The sequence below is a fragment of the Odontesthes bonariensis genome, chromosome 9, assembly GCF_027942865.1.
Source record: "Odontesthes bonariensis isolate fOdoBon6 chromosome 9, fOdoBon6.hap1, whole genome shotgun sequence".
Lineage (NCBI taxonomy): Eukaryota > Metazoa > Chordata > Actinopteri > Atheriniformes > Atherinopsidae > Odontesthes > Odontesthes bonariensis.
The window spans coordinates 2,148,878-2,164,088 of NC_134514.1; the positions used below are offsets into that span (position 1 = coordinate 2,148,878).

The 15,211-nt window shown below is 44.2% G+C and overlaps 1 protein-coding gene across 1 annotated transcript; it reads right to left on the reverse strand.

Annotated features, from left to right (window-relative positions):
• Window positions 1-7,058: 7,058 nt before the first annotated feature.
• LOC142387961 (nucleotidyltransferase MB21D2) lies at window positions 7,059-15,211 on the reverse strand. Its single transcript, XM_075472746.1, has 2 exons — window positions 14,863-15,211; window positions 7,059-9,398 (listed from the first exon to the last, which is right to left on the reverse strand). Exons 1-2 carry the CDS (start codon window positions 15,110-15,112, stop codon window positions 8,134-8,136), a joined length of 1,515 nt encoding a protein of 504 aa, XP_075328861.1. The 5' UTR covers window positions 15,113-15,211; the 3' UTR covers window positions 7,059-8,133.

Here is a 15,211-nt window from a genome sequence, read left to right on the forward strand (position 1 = left end):
AAATCCAAAAACCTCATGTATCGAGAACATCGAATCCAAATTTTCAGAGACTTTCCACCCACTGTAGTTAAACGCAGAGCCGCCTTCTCTCCAGCCAGAAAGTTGCTGCGAGATCAACCTGGAGTCAAATTCGGTCTCCTATACCCAGCCAAGTTGAGAGTGACACATAATGGTAAAGAGACCACATCAAGAGTTCAACCACAGTTGGTTGTTAGAGTTTCTTCTTTTCTAAGAGGAGTTAGACATTGCTGATGTTGTTTTTGTTTTTCTGTTTTTCTGTATTTTGGTTGGGAAGTGAGCGGGTATGGGGGAAGGGTGGGTGGAGTGTCATCTAACTAATAGTTACGTGAATAAGACAGAATGGGGAGAGAGTCTAAGGATGGATGCCGATAACCACCCTACATAATGCATAACACAATGCATAAAGAGAGGAGGAGGGATGATGTAACATTCTGCTCATGGAATGTAAATGGAATTAATGAACCAGTTAAAAGAGGCAAGGTGCTTGCACATCTCAAATCCTTACAGGCTGATGTAATTTTCTTGCAAAAAACCCACCTGAAGAACCACTCGCATGCTAGGCTTAGGTGTAGGTGGATACAACATAGTTACCACTCCAACTTTTCAGTAAAGGCTAGAGGCACAGCTAGCTTAATCCGTAGGGGGGTTCCCTTTAAGCACCTATCTACAATAGCAGACAGGGACGGGAGATATGTCATGGTTGTGGGGGAATTCCACTCTACACCTGTAACATTACTGAATATATACGGACCAAATAATGACGATCCAGAATTTTTTAGAAAAGTTTTAAATCTGATTCCAGATATTTCTAATTCTAATCTTATAATTGGCGGGGATTTTAACCTAGTATTGGACACTTATTTGGATAGGTCTTCTTCACAGAGGGTGGAACCTTCCAAGGCATCCAACCTTCTGAGATCCTATATTGAAAATATGAATGTTCTAGATGTGTGGCGGATTTCTAATGCTGCAGGTAGAGAATATTCCTTTCACTCTAAAGTACATAATAGCTATACTAGGATAGATTTTTTCTTGGTTGATGGCAAACTTCTGCCACTTTCCTACAACGCAAAGTATCACAATATTATCATTTCTGATCACAGCCCGGTATCATTTTCACTACAGCTTGGCGAAATTGTGCCTGCTCAGAGAAATTGGAGATTCAACCCTCAACTCATCACAGATACGAAGTTTTGTGAATATCTAGAATCAAACATTAAGTTATATTTTGAAACTAATGACAATGAGAATACGTCTCCTACACTGTTATGGGAAGCCTCTAAGGCTTACTTAAGAGGGCACATTATTTCTTTCCAATCCTCTCTCAAGAAACGTAACAAAGCAAAACAATTAGAACTTGAGGATGAAATCCACCAGCTAGACATGGAAAATGCTCTACACCCCTCATTAGAAAAACATAAAAAAATTTCAACCCTTAAATATGAACTTAATAAGATATTATCAGATAGAATTTGCAGAGCCTTTATTTTTACAAAACAGCGATATCTTGAATTTGGTGATAAGCCTCATAAATTACTGGCAAGACAACTACGGAAACTTGAAAACGACAGGACTATCCATAAAATTAAATCAGGTTCAGGTGTTATCCTTACATCCCCTAAAGATATTAATGATAGATTTAGACAGTTTTATGAAACCCTATACTCTTCTGAAGCCAACTCTGGAGAAGAAATAATGCAGTCGTTTCTAGATAAGTGTGATCTCCCATCACTGAGTCAAACGGACCGTGATACCTTAAAGTCAGACATCACATGTAAGGAACTATTAGCAACCATCGGTTCAATGAAAAATGGCAAAAGCCCTGGCCCAGATGGGATCAGCAGTAGATATACAAAAACTTTGGGGGACTGCTGGCTCCCTATCTATGTAAAATCTACACCCGATCGTACGAGGACGGAGTACTGCCCCAGGAGTTGACTGAAGCCACTATCACCCTCCTCCCCAAAAAGGGGAAAGATTTAGAAGAAGTGGGTTCTTACAGGCCAATCTCATTATTAAATTCGGATCAAAAAATTCTCGCCAAGACGTTGGCCAGAAGGCTTAATGCATTTATGTGCAAGTTGATTCACCCTGATCAAACTGGGTTTATCCCCCAAAGAAATTCCTTTCACAACTTTAGACGTCTTTTAAATATTATGCACTCCCCCAGATTTCCCCATAAAGACCTACTTATCCTCAGTTTGGATGCTGAAAAGGCATTCGACCGGGTTGAATGGCCGTGCTTATTTTCGGTCTTACAGAAGTTCAACTGTGGTGATAAATTTGTGTCCTGGACCAAACTTTTATATAATGGTCCCCGGGCTAGAATACTCACTAATAAAACTCTTTCTGACCCTTTCCTGCTGGGTAGGGGCACAAGGCAGGGCTGCCCACTTAGCCCTCTATCGTTCGCTTTAGCCGTAGAGCCGCTGGCCGAAACTATCCGTTCGCACCCAGACATACACGGCTACAATACAGAATATACCAAGAATAAAATATCGTTGTACGCGGACGACATTTTGTTGTATGTCACTCAGCCTAGGATTACAATCCCTTCAATATTGAAAACATTTTATTTGTTCGGCAGTTTCTCAGGGTACAAGATTAACTGGGGCAAAAGCGAGTTATTACCAGTACAGGTTGCAGATCAAGATTGGCTCAAACAGCTTCCTATCAGAATAGCATCAGACAGTTTAATCTATCTGGGGATAGTAATCACCAAAAAGTATAATGATCTCTACAAGGCCAATTTCCCCACCTTGTTAAATAAGCTAACAAACAATATACAATTTTGGAAAACACTCCCCATTTCTCTACTGGGCAGAGTGAATGCTATTAAGATGATTTTTCTCCCTCGGCTACTTTACCTTCTTCAAAACTTGCCCATATACCTTGCCCAATCTTTTTTCAGTGATCTGGACTCAATCATTCTCCCTTTTGTTTGGAATTACAAGTCCCATAGAATAAAAAAGGACCATCTCTGGAAACATAAAACCAATGGGGGGCTGGCACTGCCTAATTTCATTTTATGTTACTGGGCCACTGGGATACGCTCTATGGTACACTGGTTAGATGACAACCCATCACCTCACCCTGGGCTAGACATGGAGCGGGAGGATTGTTTACCATACTCTATTAGAGCAGTTATACTATCACCCGTGCCAGTCAATAGAAATTACTTTAAACATAATCCTGTAATTTATGCTTTAGCTAGGATATGGAAACAACTAAGGAAACATTTCAAGCTCAAGGCAGTATCATTTCTGCTACCTATAGCAGCAAACCCCTCTTTCACTCCCGCTGCTCTGGGTGGGGCCTTTACCACCTGGAAGCAACTAGGGATCTGTATTGTTGGTAACCTATACATAGAAGGGACCTTTGCTTCTTTCCAGCAGCTCCAAAGAAGATATAACTTATCACAGAATCAGTTTTTCAGATACCTCCAGATTAGGGACTATGTTAGAACACATCTTCCTAATTTTGAAAGGGCAAATCCTGACAAGATAGAGAGTTTATTTAAAGCGGCGCTATGCAACTTTCAGTAATACGGGGTTTGTTTACCATGCAATACACCCCCCAAAGCTGTAGGGGGAGCTCCGTAGAAAATAAGGCGACAGTCTAGCCAGACTGTCGTAAAACCACCAGAGGCAATTTACGGTTTATTTTTCAAGACACTGGCAGAGAGTTGGAGAGCCGTCGACAGCTAATGGAGAGGGGGTGTGTCTCTCAGGCTACCTGGCTCGGCTCAGAGCCCTTTAGACCTGCCGTGAAGCAGTAGTTCTCGGCTCTCGTGTGTCGCGAGACTTCCAGAGGTAAACAAAGCACGCGGCGCCACAGGCAAAGTTGCAAGCGCTGTTTCGGTCTAGGGCCACCAGATGGGGATGGAAATGTCACCGTTTTCATCAGAACGGGTCAGCCAAGCAATTTTATGACCATGAAAAAGTTGCATAGTGCCGCTTTAAGCTATTTCCCAACCCACGTTACATAATCTCGCATCTTTATGAAACATTACAAAACATGAGCCTGCCCAAAATGGACAGGATAAAAGAAGAGTGGGAAAGAGAGACCGGAGCCCTGATACCCCCCAATGTTTGGGAGGGAAGTTTGGAGCACATCCATGAATGTTCAATTAACGCACAACACTGTTTAATTCAATTTAAAATACTGCACAGACTACATTACTCCAAAACAAAGTTGCATAAAATATTTCCTGAAGTCTCACCTTTGTGTGAGACTTTGTGTGATTTTGGGGGTTCAATTAGACCCAGAACTTATCTTAATAATTCTGGGAACTTCTGACAAGTTAAGGAAGCTAAATGCTGCACACCAACGTCTTCTGGCTTATGGCATTATAACAGCAAAAAAACTGATCTTAACTGGAAGGGGAAAGAGGCGCCCTCCTTCAGACATTGGTTGACTGACTTGACAGACACCTTGCACTTGGAGAGAATTAGATTTATTCTGAAGGACAAATTGAAGGACTTTGACAAGATCTGGCAACCCTTGGTCTCCCATCTTGACGAGGAATCCGATTAGACTTGGTTGGATGCACTCCTGGGGGTGGGAGGGTACCATGTGTTTTTGTTTGTTTGTTTTCCTTTCTAAGTTGACTTTGTTTTTGCTGGTTTCTGTTTGTTTATTTACTATTCGTTTTTGTCATTGTCGTTATATTGTTAAAAAACAAAGGGAACATAACTGTTGTTATGTTGTAAATTTCTCTGTGAAATGATGTATTTCCCAATAAACAAATTTGAAACAAGATTCTGGGTTTATGTTCATGTTGGAACATGTTTCAGTGAATCTCTGCAGCTGTTACCATGGAAACATCTGCAGATATTCACTTTAAAGCTGCTCAGAACTGAACTAACTCTGGTTCTGCCTCAGATTCTGGGTTTATGTTCATGTTGGAACATGTTTCAGTGAATCTCTGCAGCTGTTACCATGGAAACATCTGCAGATATTCACTTTAAAGCTGCTCAGAACTGAACTAACTCTGGTTCTGACTCAGATTCTGGGTTTATGTTCATGTTGGAACATGTTTCAGTGAATCTCTGCAGCTGCTTCCTGTTTTTATGGAGAAATTAGATCTGGATCAGGAGTTTTGTGCAGTTCTGTAAATGACTTGTGAGGAAATTTAAACAGAAACCCACCTTTATGCTGATGACACTGTTCTATATAGTGAAACCAAAGGCTGGAATGTAAAGTTCAGAAAAGTTCTGGTTCCGCCTCAGATTTGTATGGAGAAACATAAAGAACTGAGGACTGGACCAGGACGTTTTTCATTCAAATAAAATGCTCTTATCTTGAATTAACCCAAAGTTTTAAATACCACAAATGTGTGAGAACATTCAAAGTGAGCCGGAGACAAAGTGGAGTTAGAATACTTTATGATGAGAACTGTACAGTGAAATGCGGTGAAGGTCGGCAGGCCGCCGTCTGAGCGGATAAACACTTCATCAGCAGAACGACGCAGAGCAGCAAGATGCAGAGAAAAGAAAACGTCACAGTCGAAAGGTTTCCGATCAGACGGAGCAGTCGGGTCAGACGCCGGTTACATCGTGTGTGGCACTTTGATGGCGTAAAAACCCTCTGAGTGTTGGTGTTCATCTAAACCTGTGTGAATGCTACATGGTGTATACGTGCACGTACGAGTGTGTCCTTGTTCTGGGTGTATTCTCACTAATTGCACTTGAGGATGAGGATATGTGGAGATTACATTACCGGTCAGATATCTGGAGGATCGTTTGGCTTCTTTTCGTTTGGATGACGGAGACTTTGACACAAACACAGAAAGTGGGCGGAGCTCTGCTTCAACAGCCAGCCCAGGACCAGCTCACGAGGGCCGAAAAGCGCCGCCTCATCCGGGAGGTTCATAATAACTCTGTGGACCGTTATAAAGGCCACGAGTGCCCAAAACAGCCTTTTAAACAAGTGGCTAAAAAGGACCGTCATGTAAAATGCTAATGCTAATGCAGGGAGCGCTAACCGCTAACTGGTAGCTAAAATCTGGGTTCCTGGGGGCCAGTCGAATAGTCAAATCTGTTCAGGAACCTTCCTGAGTGACTGAGCTGGAAGCATGTGAGCAGCAGCCATGATCAGAGCCGTCTGAATCCTACAGATACGAAGGAAAGGAGCTCCGACGCTTCCTAAACGATCTCCTTTAGGAAACACCGGAGATCGTTAAGGAAGCGGAGATACTCATTCCATCCCACAACTCCTCACCGCTGCAGCTTTCATAGCGGCGCTCCCTTATTTAGTTTCTAAAGTTTCTAAAGGCTACATAGACGCTCAGACTCGGAGCCAGAAGCCGGTCGGATCGGATGTAGGTCGGAGTGATGAAGCATCCTGAGCTGAGCTGAAGCAGAGCTGAACACAAAGAAGCAGCTGAAGATAAAAACAGGTGACAGAAACACACAAAATCACAGGTCAAAGTGGAACAAAGGGGTGACGGCGTCCCTCAGGAGGTCGAAACGCTTCGTCAGCTCGTCAGTTTTCAGGGGAAAAGTTCAACTATTTGGGACCTTACGGTCTGAAATGTGTCTCATTTGACCTTGATGTTTGGGGGGGTTTAAACGGGCGGTCCGTCAACAGCTGGTGAAAGGTGGATGTTTAGAAGCATCTCAGCGGTTAATAATCACACTTAACCCTAATCCCTGATAGGGGACATTTTTCTACACTAGGGGTGTACTTTCTCCTCTAATTTCACACAGGAAATAGTGATCCTCATCATATTTGGTCCAGTTGTGCATTTGTCCCCTTTTAAAACGACCTAAAAACATCAAATGTTAATATTTTTTTCCACTTTTTTTTCCATAAATCTTTTATTCCACTTCAGTTCTAAAAAATTAACCCTTTAGATGCCAATTTGAACTTTTTAGCCTAAATTTCAAGCCTTTAGGTGCCAGTATTTTCAATATATGGAATGCAAAGTGGAATTATTGAGTAGAGATCATTATGGTCTGGGATATGTCAATGATTAGCAATAACATTGATTTTTAGGGATTTAAATTTTTTTTGTTATGCCTGATTAAAAAAAAAAAAAAAAAAAAATCCTTAATTTCTGAAAAAGGACATTTTTGTCCCCTTCTAAAATGATCCCCAAAACATCATATGTTAATATTTTTTCCACTTTTTTTCATAAATCTTTTCTTCCACTTCAGTTCTGATCATAACTACCAAGTTTTCAATTATTTATAAAAAAATTAACCCTTTATATGCCAGTGTATATGAGGTAAACACCAATTTCTGTTAAAACACACAAAAACTGCTGTATTTTCAGTGCATGCAGTGCAAAGTGAAATATTCTGTGGGGGATTATTAGTTCTGGGATATGTTATTGATGAGCTACAACATCAGTTTTTACAGCTTTTTAGTTTTTCTGCAGTGGCCGGTGGACGTTTAGAAGCGTCTCAGCGGTTAATAATCACCCTTAAAGCGCGCCGTACGACCGTCCGTCGGCACGCCGTCACCCGTCTACTGATATGACACATCATCAATGGAGCATCGGGACGCCGCGGCGCCCACAATCAACAGGAAAGTGGTGATGTTTTTACATTCTGTGCAAAAATTAGACAAAAAAGTAGTCCATGAATCATGGTCAGTCTATCCTTCTTCTTCTTCTTCCTGTCTACACACTTCAGTCACTATTTACAGTTAGTTCTAAGACGTTAGTACCATCAGGGCTGAGGGACAGAGTCCGCCTCCACACAGAACGCCACACCTGGTTCTCAGGGGTTCAAACGACTCCTGAACCCCCCCAATTAAAACCAGGTTTCACATCTTTGATTTAAGGGGAAACGGCAGGTCGTAGAGCCCAAAATGAGCTCTGAACGGGGGGCTTCCAGGTGGGTTTGGAGCGGCGGTTCTGCACCCGAGGCGGACCGCTGGCCCCGCCTTCCTTCCGTGTGAAAGGCATCCAGCAGGTAAAGACACGGGGCACACAGTGAGAGGGCTGAGGGGGGGGGAATAGAAAAATAAGAAAACAACGAGACGATCACTCACGTCACTCTGAGGAACATAAAAAAAGTAAAAAACAAAGTTTCAGAGGAGGCGGAGCCGGGCGAGGGGGAGGAGTCAGAGGGAGGAGGAGGAGGCCGGGGCCGACGCCCCGCCTCAGAAGAACTTGTCGTCGATGCGGAAGTGCGGCCGCGTGACGTCGTCCGGGTTGATGAAGACGGAGATGGACTTTCCGGGGTTCTCCGTCACCAGCTGCTGCAGCTTCTTGGCCAGCCGGTCGTCGGGCTGGCTCTCGCCGCCGGCGTCCGACTGCGGCGACGGCGGGTTGCCGGGGCTGCCCCGCCACTGCAGCTCCACGGTCAGCCGGTTGGCGGCCTTGGCGTGCTCGATGGTGGAGCGCAGGTGCTCGGCCGGGTCGGAGCGCACGGAGCACAGCTTGCGGGCGTGCAGCACGGCGGCCTCGTCCGACAGCTGCTCCAGCATGTTGCACTGCGGGATGAAGTAGTTGGGGCACGTCTTGTTCACCAGGCAGTGCTGCAGGTCGTCGATCAGGCCCAGCAGGAAGTGGGCGGAGAAGTCGTCCTGCGCCAGGTAGTTGGCGGGCAGGCGGTCGCAGGCCCACAGCATGACGCTGCGCAGGTGGTAGGGGCTGACGGCCTTGGGCCGCGACAGCAGCTTGATGATGATGGCCTTGCAGGCCTGGTAGGCGTGCATCAGGCTGGAGGAGATGCACTTCTTCAGCTGCACCTCGCTGCGGGCGAAGGACAGCCGCCACTCGTTCTCCTTGCGGCCCTTGCAGGAGCACGCCGGCACCAGGTAGAAGCCGCTGATCACCTCCTCCTCCGTGATCTTCCCGTCCCAGAAGTGGTTCTCCATCAGCCAGCTCTGGGCCACGGCCGGCCAGCCTTTGAAGGACACCACGGGCACGATGTCGTACAGCATGCGGCTGCTGCCCACGCCCAGGATGACGGAGATGACGGTGCCGTTGCGCTCCACCTTCTCCACGCGCGGCATCCCCCTCTGCGGCTTCTTCTGCACCTCCAGCAGCACCAGGGAGATGGACTGGTAGAACCAGTCGGCCACCAGCGTGGGGGAGAAGAAGTAGTTGGCGGCGCCGCTGATGTGCTCCACCACGGTGCAGCAGTCCTTCCACTTGTTGATGGTTCCCTCGTCGAAGAGGCGGAGGCTGAGCCACGAGTGGCCCAGCGCCGAGTGCCGCATGTCCAGGGTCACCGGCTGGTTCCGGTCGTGCAGCTTCAGCGCCGGCACCAGCAGCGTGAAGTCCATGTCGTAGTCGGTGCCGCGGGCGTAGACGGTCAGCTCGTCCAGGTCCATGTCCACCACGCCCTCCCGGACGCCCCCCGACAGCAGCAGGTACTCGTTGGCCACCGGGAGCTTCTGGTCCAGCTTCTGGACCATCCCTGAGACGGAGAGGGAGAGGAACAGAGTCAGAGAAAGAACCGCCACACAGAACCCGGGAATCTCACCATCAGAACCAGACATTTTAAAAAACAAGCATCTGACAAATCAAGGTAGAGATGCACCGATTGCAAAATTCTTGGCTGATACCGATTTACGGTTTTTAAGGAGGTCTGGCCTGCCAAAACCGTTTTTTCCAATACCGATTTTCTATCTAAGAGATAATTATATCATATAATAGACACTATATTTGTTTGGCTTGAGTGCCCTTCTCCCAGACAACATTTTGCTTATATAACTGCAATTAAAACCACAACTAGTGGTAGGCTTTATGCTATCGTCACCCCCCTTTTCAAGAATAAAACATCACAAATAAGAAATCTAAGCCACTGAGCAGTCAGGCTCAACATTGACATTAAGCTTACGTTGTCCGTTGTGAAACTGACCGGGGATTTAATGGCTTGAAACGCTCTCAAACAACTCAGAAAAGTATCTGTGTCAGAAAAGTACCGCCTACTTGGTCATTTGTACCGTGGACTCAGGTGTTTCATCAGATTTACGAAGCCTTTATCCTGCACTACGCTAAACGGCTGCTCGTCCAGTGCCATGAACGTTTTATTTTCCTCGTGGTGGCGGTGGACTTTTCAGTGTTGATGTGGAACACAGCAGCCACGGTGGAGGGTTGTTGTGGTTGCTGCAACTCTGCTTCCATACTACATACTTTCATACTGCATACTTCCATACTACATACTTTCACACTGCATACTTCCATACTACATACTTCCATACTGCATACTTCCATTCTACATACTTCCATTCTACATACTTCCATACTGCATACTTCCATACTACATACTTCCATACTACATACTTCCACACTGCATACTTCCATACTACATACTTCCACACTGCATACTTCCATACTACATACTTCCATTCTACATACTTCCATACTGCATACTTCCATTCTACATACTTCCATACTGCATACTTCCATACTACATACTTCCATACTACATACTTTCACACTGCATACTTCCATACTACATACTTCCATACTGCATACTTCCATTCTACATACTTCCATTCTACATACTTCCATTCTACATACTTCCATTCTACATACTTCCATACTACATACTTCCACACTGCATACTTCCATACTACATACTTCCATTCTACATACTTCCATACTGCATACTACATACTTCCACACTGCATACTTCCATACTACATACTTCCATACTGCATACTTCCATTCTACATACTTCCATACTACATACTACATACTTCCATACTGCCATACTGCATACTTCCATACTGCATACTTCCATACTGCATACTTCCATTCTACATACTTCCATACTGCATACTTCCATTCTACATACTTCCATACTGCATACTTCCATTCTACATACTTCCATACTACATACTTCCATACTGCATACTTCCATACTACATACTACATACTTCCATACTACATACTTCCATACTACATACTTCCATACTGCATACTTCCATTCTACATACTTCCATACTGCATACTACATACTTCCACACTGCATACTTCCATTCTACATACTTCCATACTGCATACTCATTCGATCAGACAGTATGCAGAGCGTTTACCCACAATGCATTTCGCTCCTGTCCGGGCCGAAATCAGCCGGCCTGAAGCTGATTTCTCTTAAGCTCTAAACTCTGTAAACTTTAGCAACATTTGAAACATTTTCAGGTGAGAAAGTAGTCGTTTAGATCCCCAACGTGTTGAAAACCTGACAAAATACCGGCTGTTTACAATTTTGTTCCCACGAATTCGGCGCTACTAAAGCTAGCCGCAGTGAGCTAACGCACTTCCTGTTATTTTCCCAAAATAAAATTCAGGTTAGCAGAGGGCATTATGGGTAACTACAGGTCAGACTCTTCAGGTTAGCAGAGGGCATTATGGGTAACTACAGGTCAGACTCTTCAGGTTAGCAGAGGGCATTATGGGTAACTGCAGGTCAGACTCATCTCATTAAATCACTTCCATCTTTTTATAGAATCCTTCGATAATCCACACAAAGCTGAACTGAGGCAGGATCATAATCTGCCATCTGAAAACATCAGGAGTCCCTGAGAGAGCTGAGGGTTCTGCGTAGGTTCTGTATCACATCACTATTGTTCCTCCAAGCAGGAGAAAAGAATTAGATGATTTCCAGTGAAAGTTTGATGCATCAGTGACAGATTCACTGATACTCAGACTGTGGCAGGTTCCCCAGATATGTTGAATTTAAAGGAGACCTAGGCTGTGTTTGAAACCGCATACTGCATACTACATACTACATACTTCCATACTACATACTGCATACTTCCATACTACATATTTCCATACTACATACTGCATACTTCCATACTGCATACTACATACTTCCATTCTACATACTGCATATTTCCACACTACATACTTCCATACTACATCCTGCATATTTCCATACTATATACTACCATTCTACACACTACATACTTCCATACTGCATACTACATACTTCCATACTACATACTTCCATACTACATACTTCCATACTGCATACTACATACTTCCATACTACATACTTCCATACTACATACTTCCATACTGCATACTACATACTTCCATACTACATACTTCCATACTACATACTTCCATACTACATCCTGCATATTTCCATACTATATACTACCATTCTACACACTACATACTTCCATACTGCATACTACATACTTCCATACTACACCCTACATACTACATAATTCCATACTACACCCTACATACTACATACTTCCATACTACACCCTACATACTATATACTACCATTCTACACACTACATACTTCCATACTGCATACTACATACTTCCATACTACATACTTCCATACTACACCCTACATACTACATAATTCCATACTACACCCTACATACTACATACTTCCATACTACACCCTACATACTATATACTACCATTCTACACACTACATACTTCCATACTGCATACTTCCATACTACATACTGCATACTTCCACACTGCATACTACATACTTCCATACTACACACTGCATACTACATACTTCCACACTGCATATTTCCATTCTACATACTTCCATACTGTATACTACATACTTCCATACTGCATATTTCCATTCTACATACTTCCATACTGTATACTACATACTTCCATACTGCATATTTCCATACTACATACTTCCATACTACACACTGCATACTACATACTTCCACACTGCATATTTCCATTCTACATACTTCCATACTGCATACTACATACTTCCATACTGCATATTTCCATTCTACATACTTCCATACTGTATACTACATACTTCCATACTGCATACTACATACTTCCATACTGCATATTTCCATTCTACATACTTCCATACTGTATACTACATACTTCCATACTACATACTACATACTTCCACACTGCATACTTCCATTCTACATACTTCCATACTGCATACTTCCATTCTACATACTTCCATACTGTATACTACATACTTCCATACTGCATACTACATACTTCATACTTCCATACTACATACTCATGGATCAGACAGTATGCAGAACGTTTACCCACAATGCATTTCGCTCCTGCCCGAGCCGAAATCAGCCGGCCTGAAGCTGATTTCTCTTAAGCTCTAAACTCTGTAAACTTTAGCAACATTTGAAACATTTTCAGGTGAGAAAGTAGTCGTTTAGATCCCCAACGTGTTGAAAACCTGACAAAATACCGGCTGTTTACAATTTTGTTCCCACAAATTCGGCGCTACTAAAGCTAGCCGCAGTGAGCAACGCACTTCCTGTTATTTTCACAAAATAAAATACCCGTTGCCTTTTATCATAGGGAAAGCCATTACCATACAATTGGTGCTTTTGTTTTGAAAACAGGAAGTGAAGCTACCCTCGTTGTAGCTAGCTTGAAACTGCCGTTTTGACAGGAAATGACGATCGGCGACGTCACGTTACGTTGCATCTTGGGTAGGTTGAGTATGAGTAGTAACCTCATGATGCATACCCAATATTTAGGAGAATCTAGTATGCAAAACAATATGCGTTCAACAGAGTAATACATTTGCATCACAAAATGGTTCTCCAGGAAAAAGTCAGACCTCACAATCTCTTGGCCCTATTTTCTGTCCCTTCGTATCACTGCCTGCTGTGCAGACCGAGCAGCAAACACCGTAACAGGCGCGGCTGTCGGCAGGTGGCAGCAGGCAGTGATACGAAGGGACAGAAAATAGGGCCAAGAGATTGTGAGGTCTGACTTTTTTCCTGGAGAACCATTTTGTGATGCAAATGTATTACTCTGTTGAACGCATATTGTTCTGAGAAGCAAAACGCTTTATTTTTAACTAAACTATCCCTTTAATATATAAATAAACACAACTTTTATCCTGTTAGATATTTGCTGCCAGCGTAGCTTAAACTGCCGCCAGAGGACGTCCTCTGAATCTATAAATCACATTTTCTGCCCGACTAAAGGCTGAATTAGATCCTGCAGTTTAAATGGGCCGGTTTGGGTACGGTCTGTTTCAAGACCAACGGTGAGGTTTTCCTGAACTTAACCGAGTAGTTTTAAACTCTGAAGCCAGCCAGAGAGTTTAGTTGATCTTTACTTTACCTGAAACTCCTTCCAGGCTAAATAAATCTGTCCTTTTTTCTCCTTTTAAAACCGGTAGATCAGTTTTAAAAGGAGAAAACGCTTTATTTTTGCTGGAACTCTGCTCACAGGACGCAGCAGGGGGTAAGAAGATGTTCAGAAATGATGTTGCTGATATGGGATGTTATACAGCTTCATGTCAGAAGAGGCGAACTGTCCCTTTAAAGAGGCGAACTGTCCCTTTAAAGAGGCGAACTGTCCCTTTAAAGTGCATTTATCTGCTGATTTATGATTTCTAATTGCAGATTAACTGAATAAAAACAACCTTGAGCTGCAGCTTTGAGGTGCACAAATGTTCATCAGAACCATCAGAACCAACAGAACCAGAGCAGAGGACCCATTCCATTGGTTTCCTTAGCTGGGAAATTGTTTTTGAATTGGCTCTATATGAACGAATTGGATTATTTTATGAATTATTATGATTACAATTAATTGAATTCCAATTGGCTTGAATTGGACTTTATTATCTAAGTGCCTTGAGATGACATTTGTTGTATTTGGCGCTATATAAATAAAAATGAATTGAATTCAGGAAACCTCATTAAACTTTAAACATGTTTAATGTTTAAACGGTTTCAGAGTCTGCATTTTCGGACCAAATAAAGAACAAAAACCCTAGTTCAGGTGGAGCAGCACCGGCCTCCCTCCACCCCCATCCCGCTCCGGGTGGAGCCCGCCGGTTCGGGCTCTGTTTACCGCAACCCCCCCACCCCGCAGTCCGGTGACTTTTACCGGAAAACGGCGCCGTTCGGCCCGGTGTGTGAGCCCCTCACCCAGCATGGAGAAGATGAAGTCCTTGGCCGTGTGGATCTCCAGGGCCCGCTGGTCGTCGTACTCCCGCTGGTCGTGCTTGCTGAACTCCTGGATGAGCCGGTTCAGATCCTCCATCCGGGCCGCCGACCTGAAGTCCAGCTCCGGCCCGCCGCCGCCGCCGCCGCCCGGCAGCCTCCCGGCGGCCATGGTGGGGCTGTTCCCGAGGCTGCCCGCCGAGCCGGCCCGACCGGAGAGGGCAGGCGCCGCCATGGTTCCTCCAAGGTCTCACAGGTTCTGGTCTGTTCTGGGCCGAGCCGAGCCGAGCCGAGCCACACCGAACACAAGCACCGGAAACAGCCGAGCCACTTC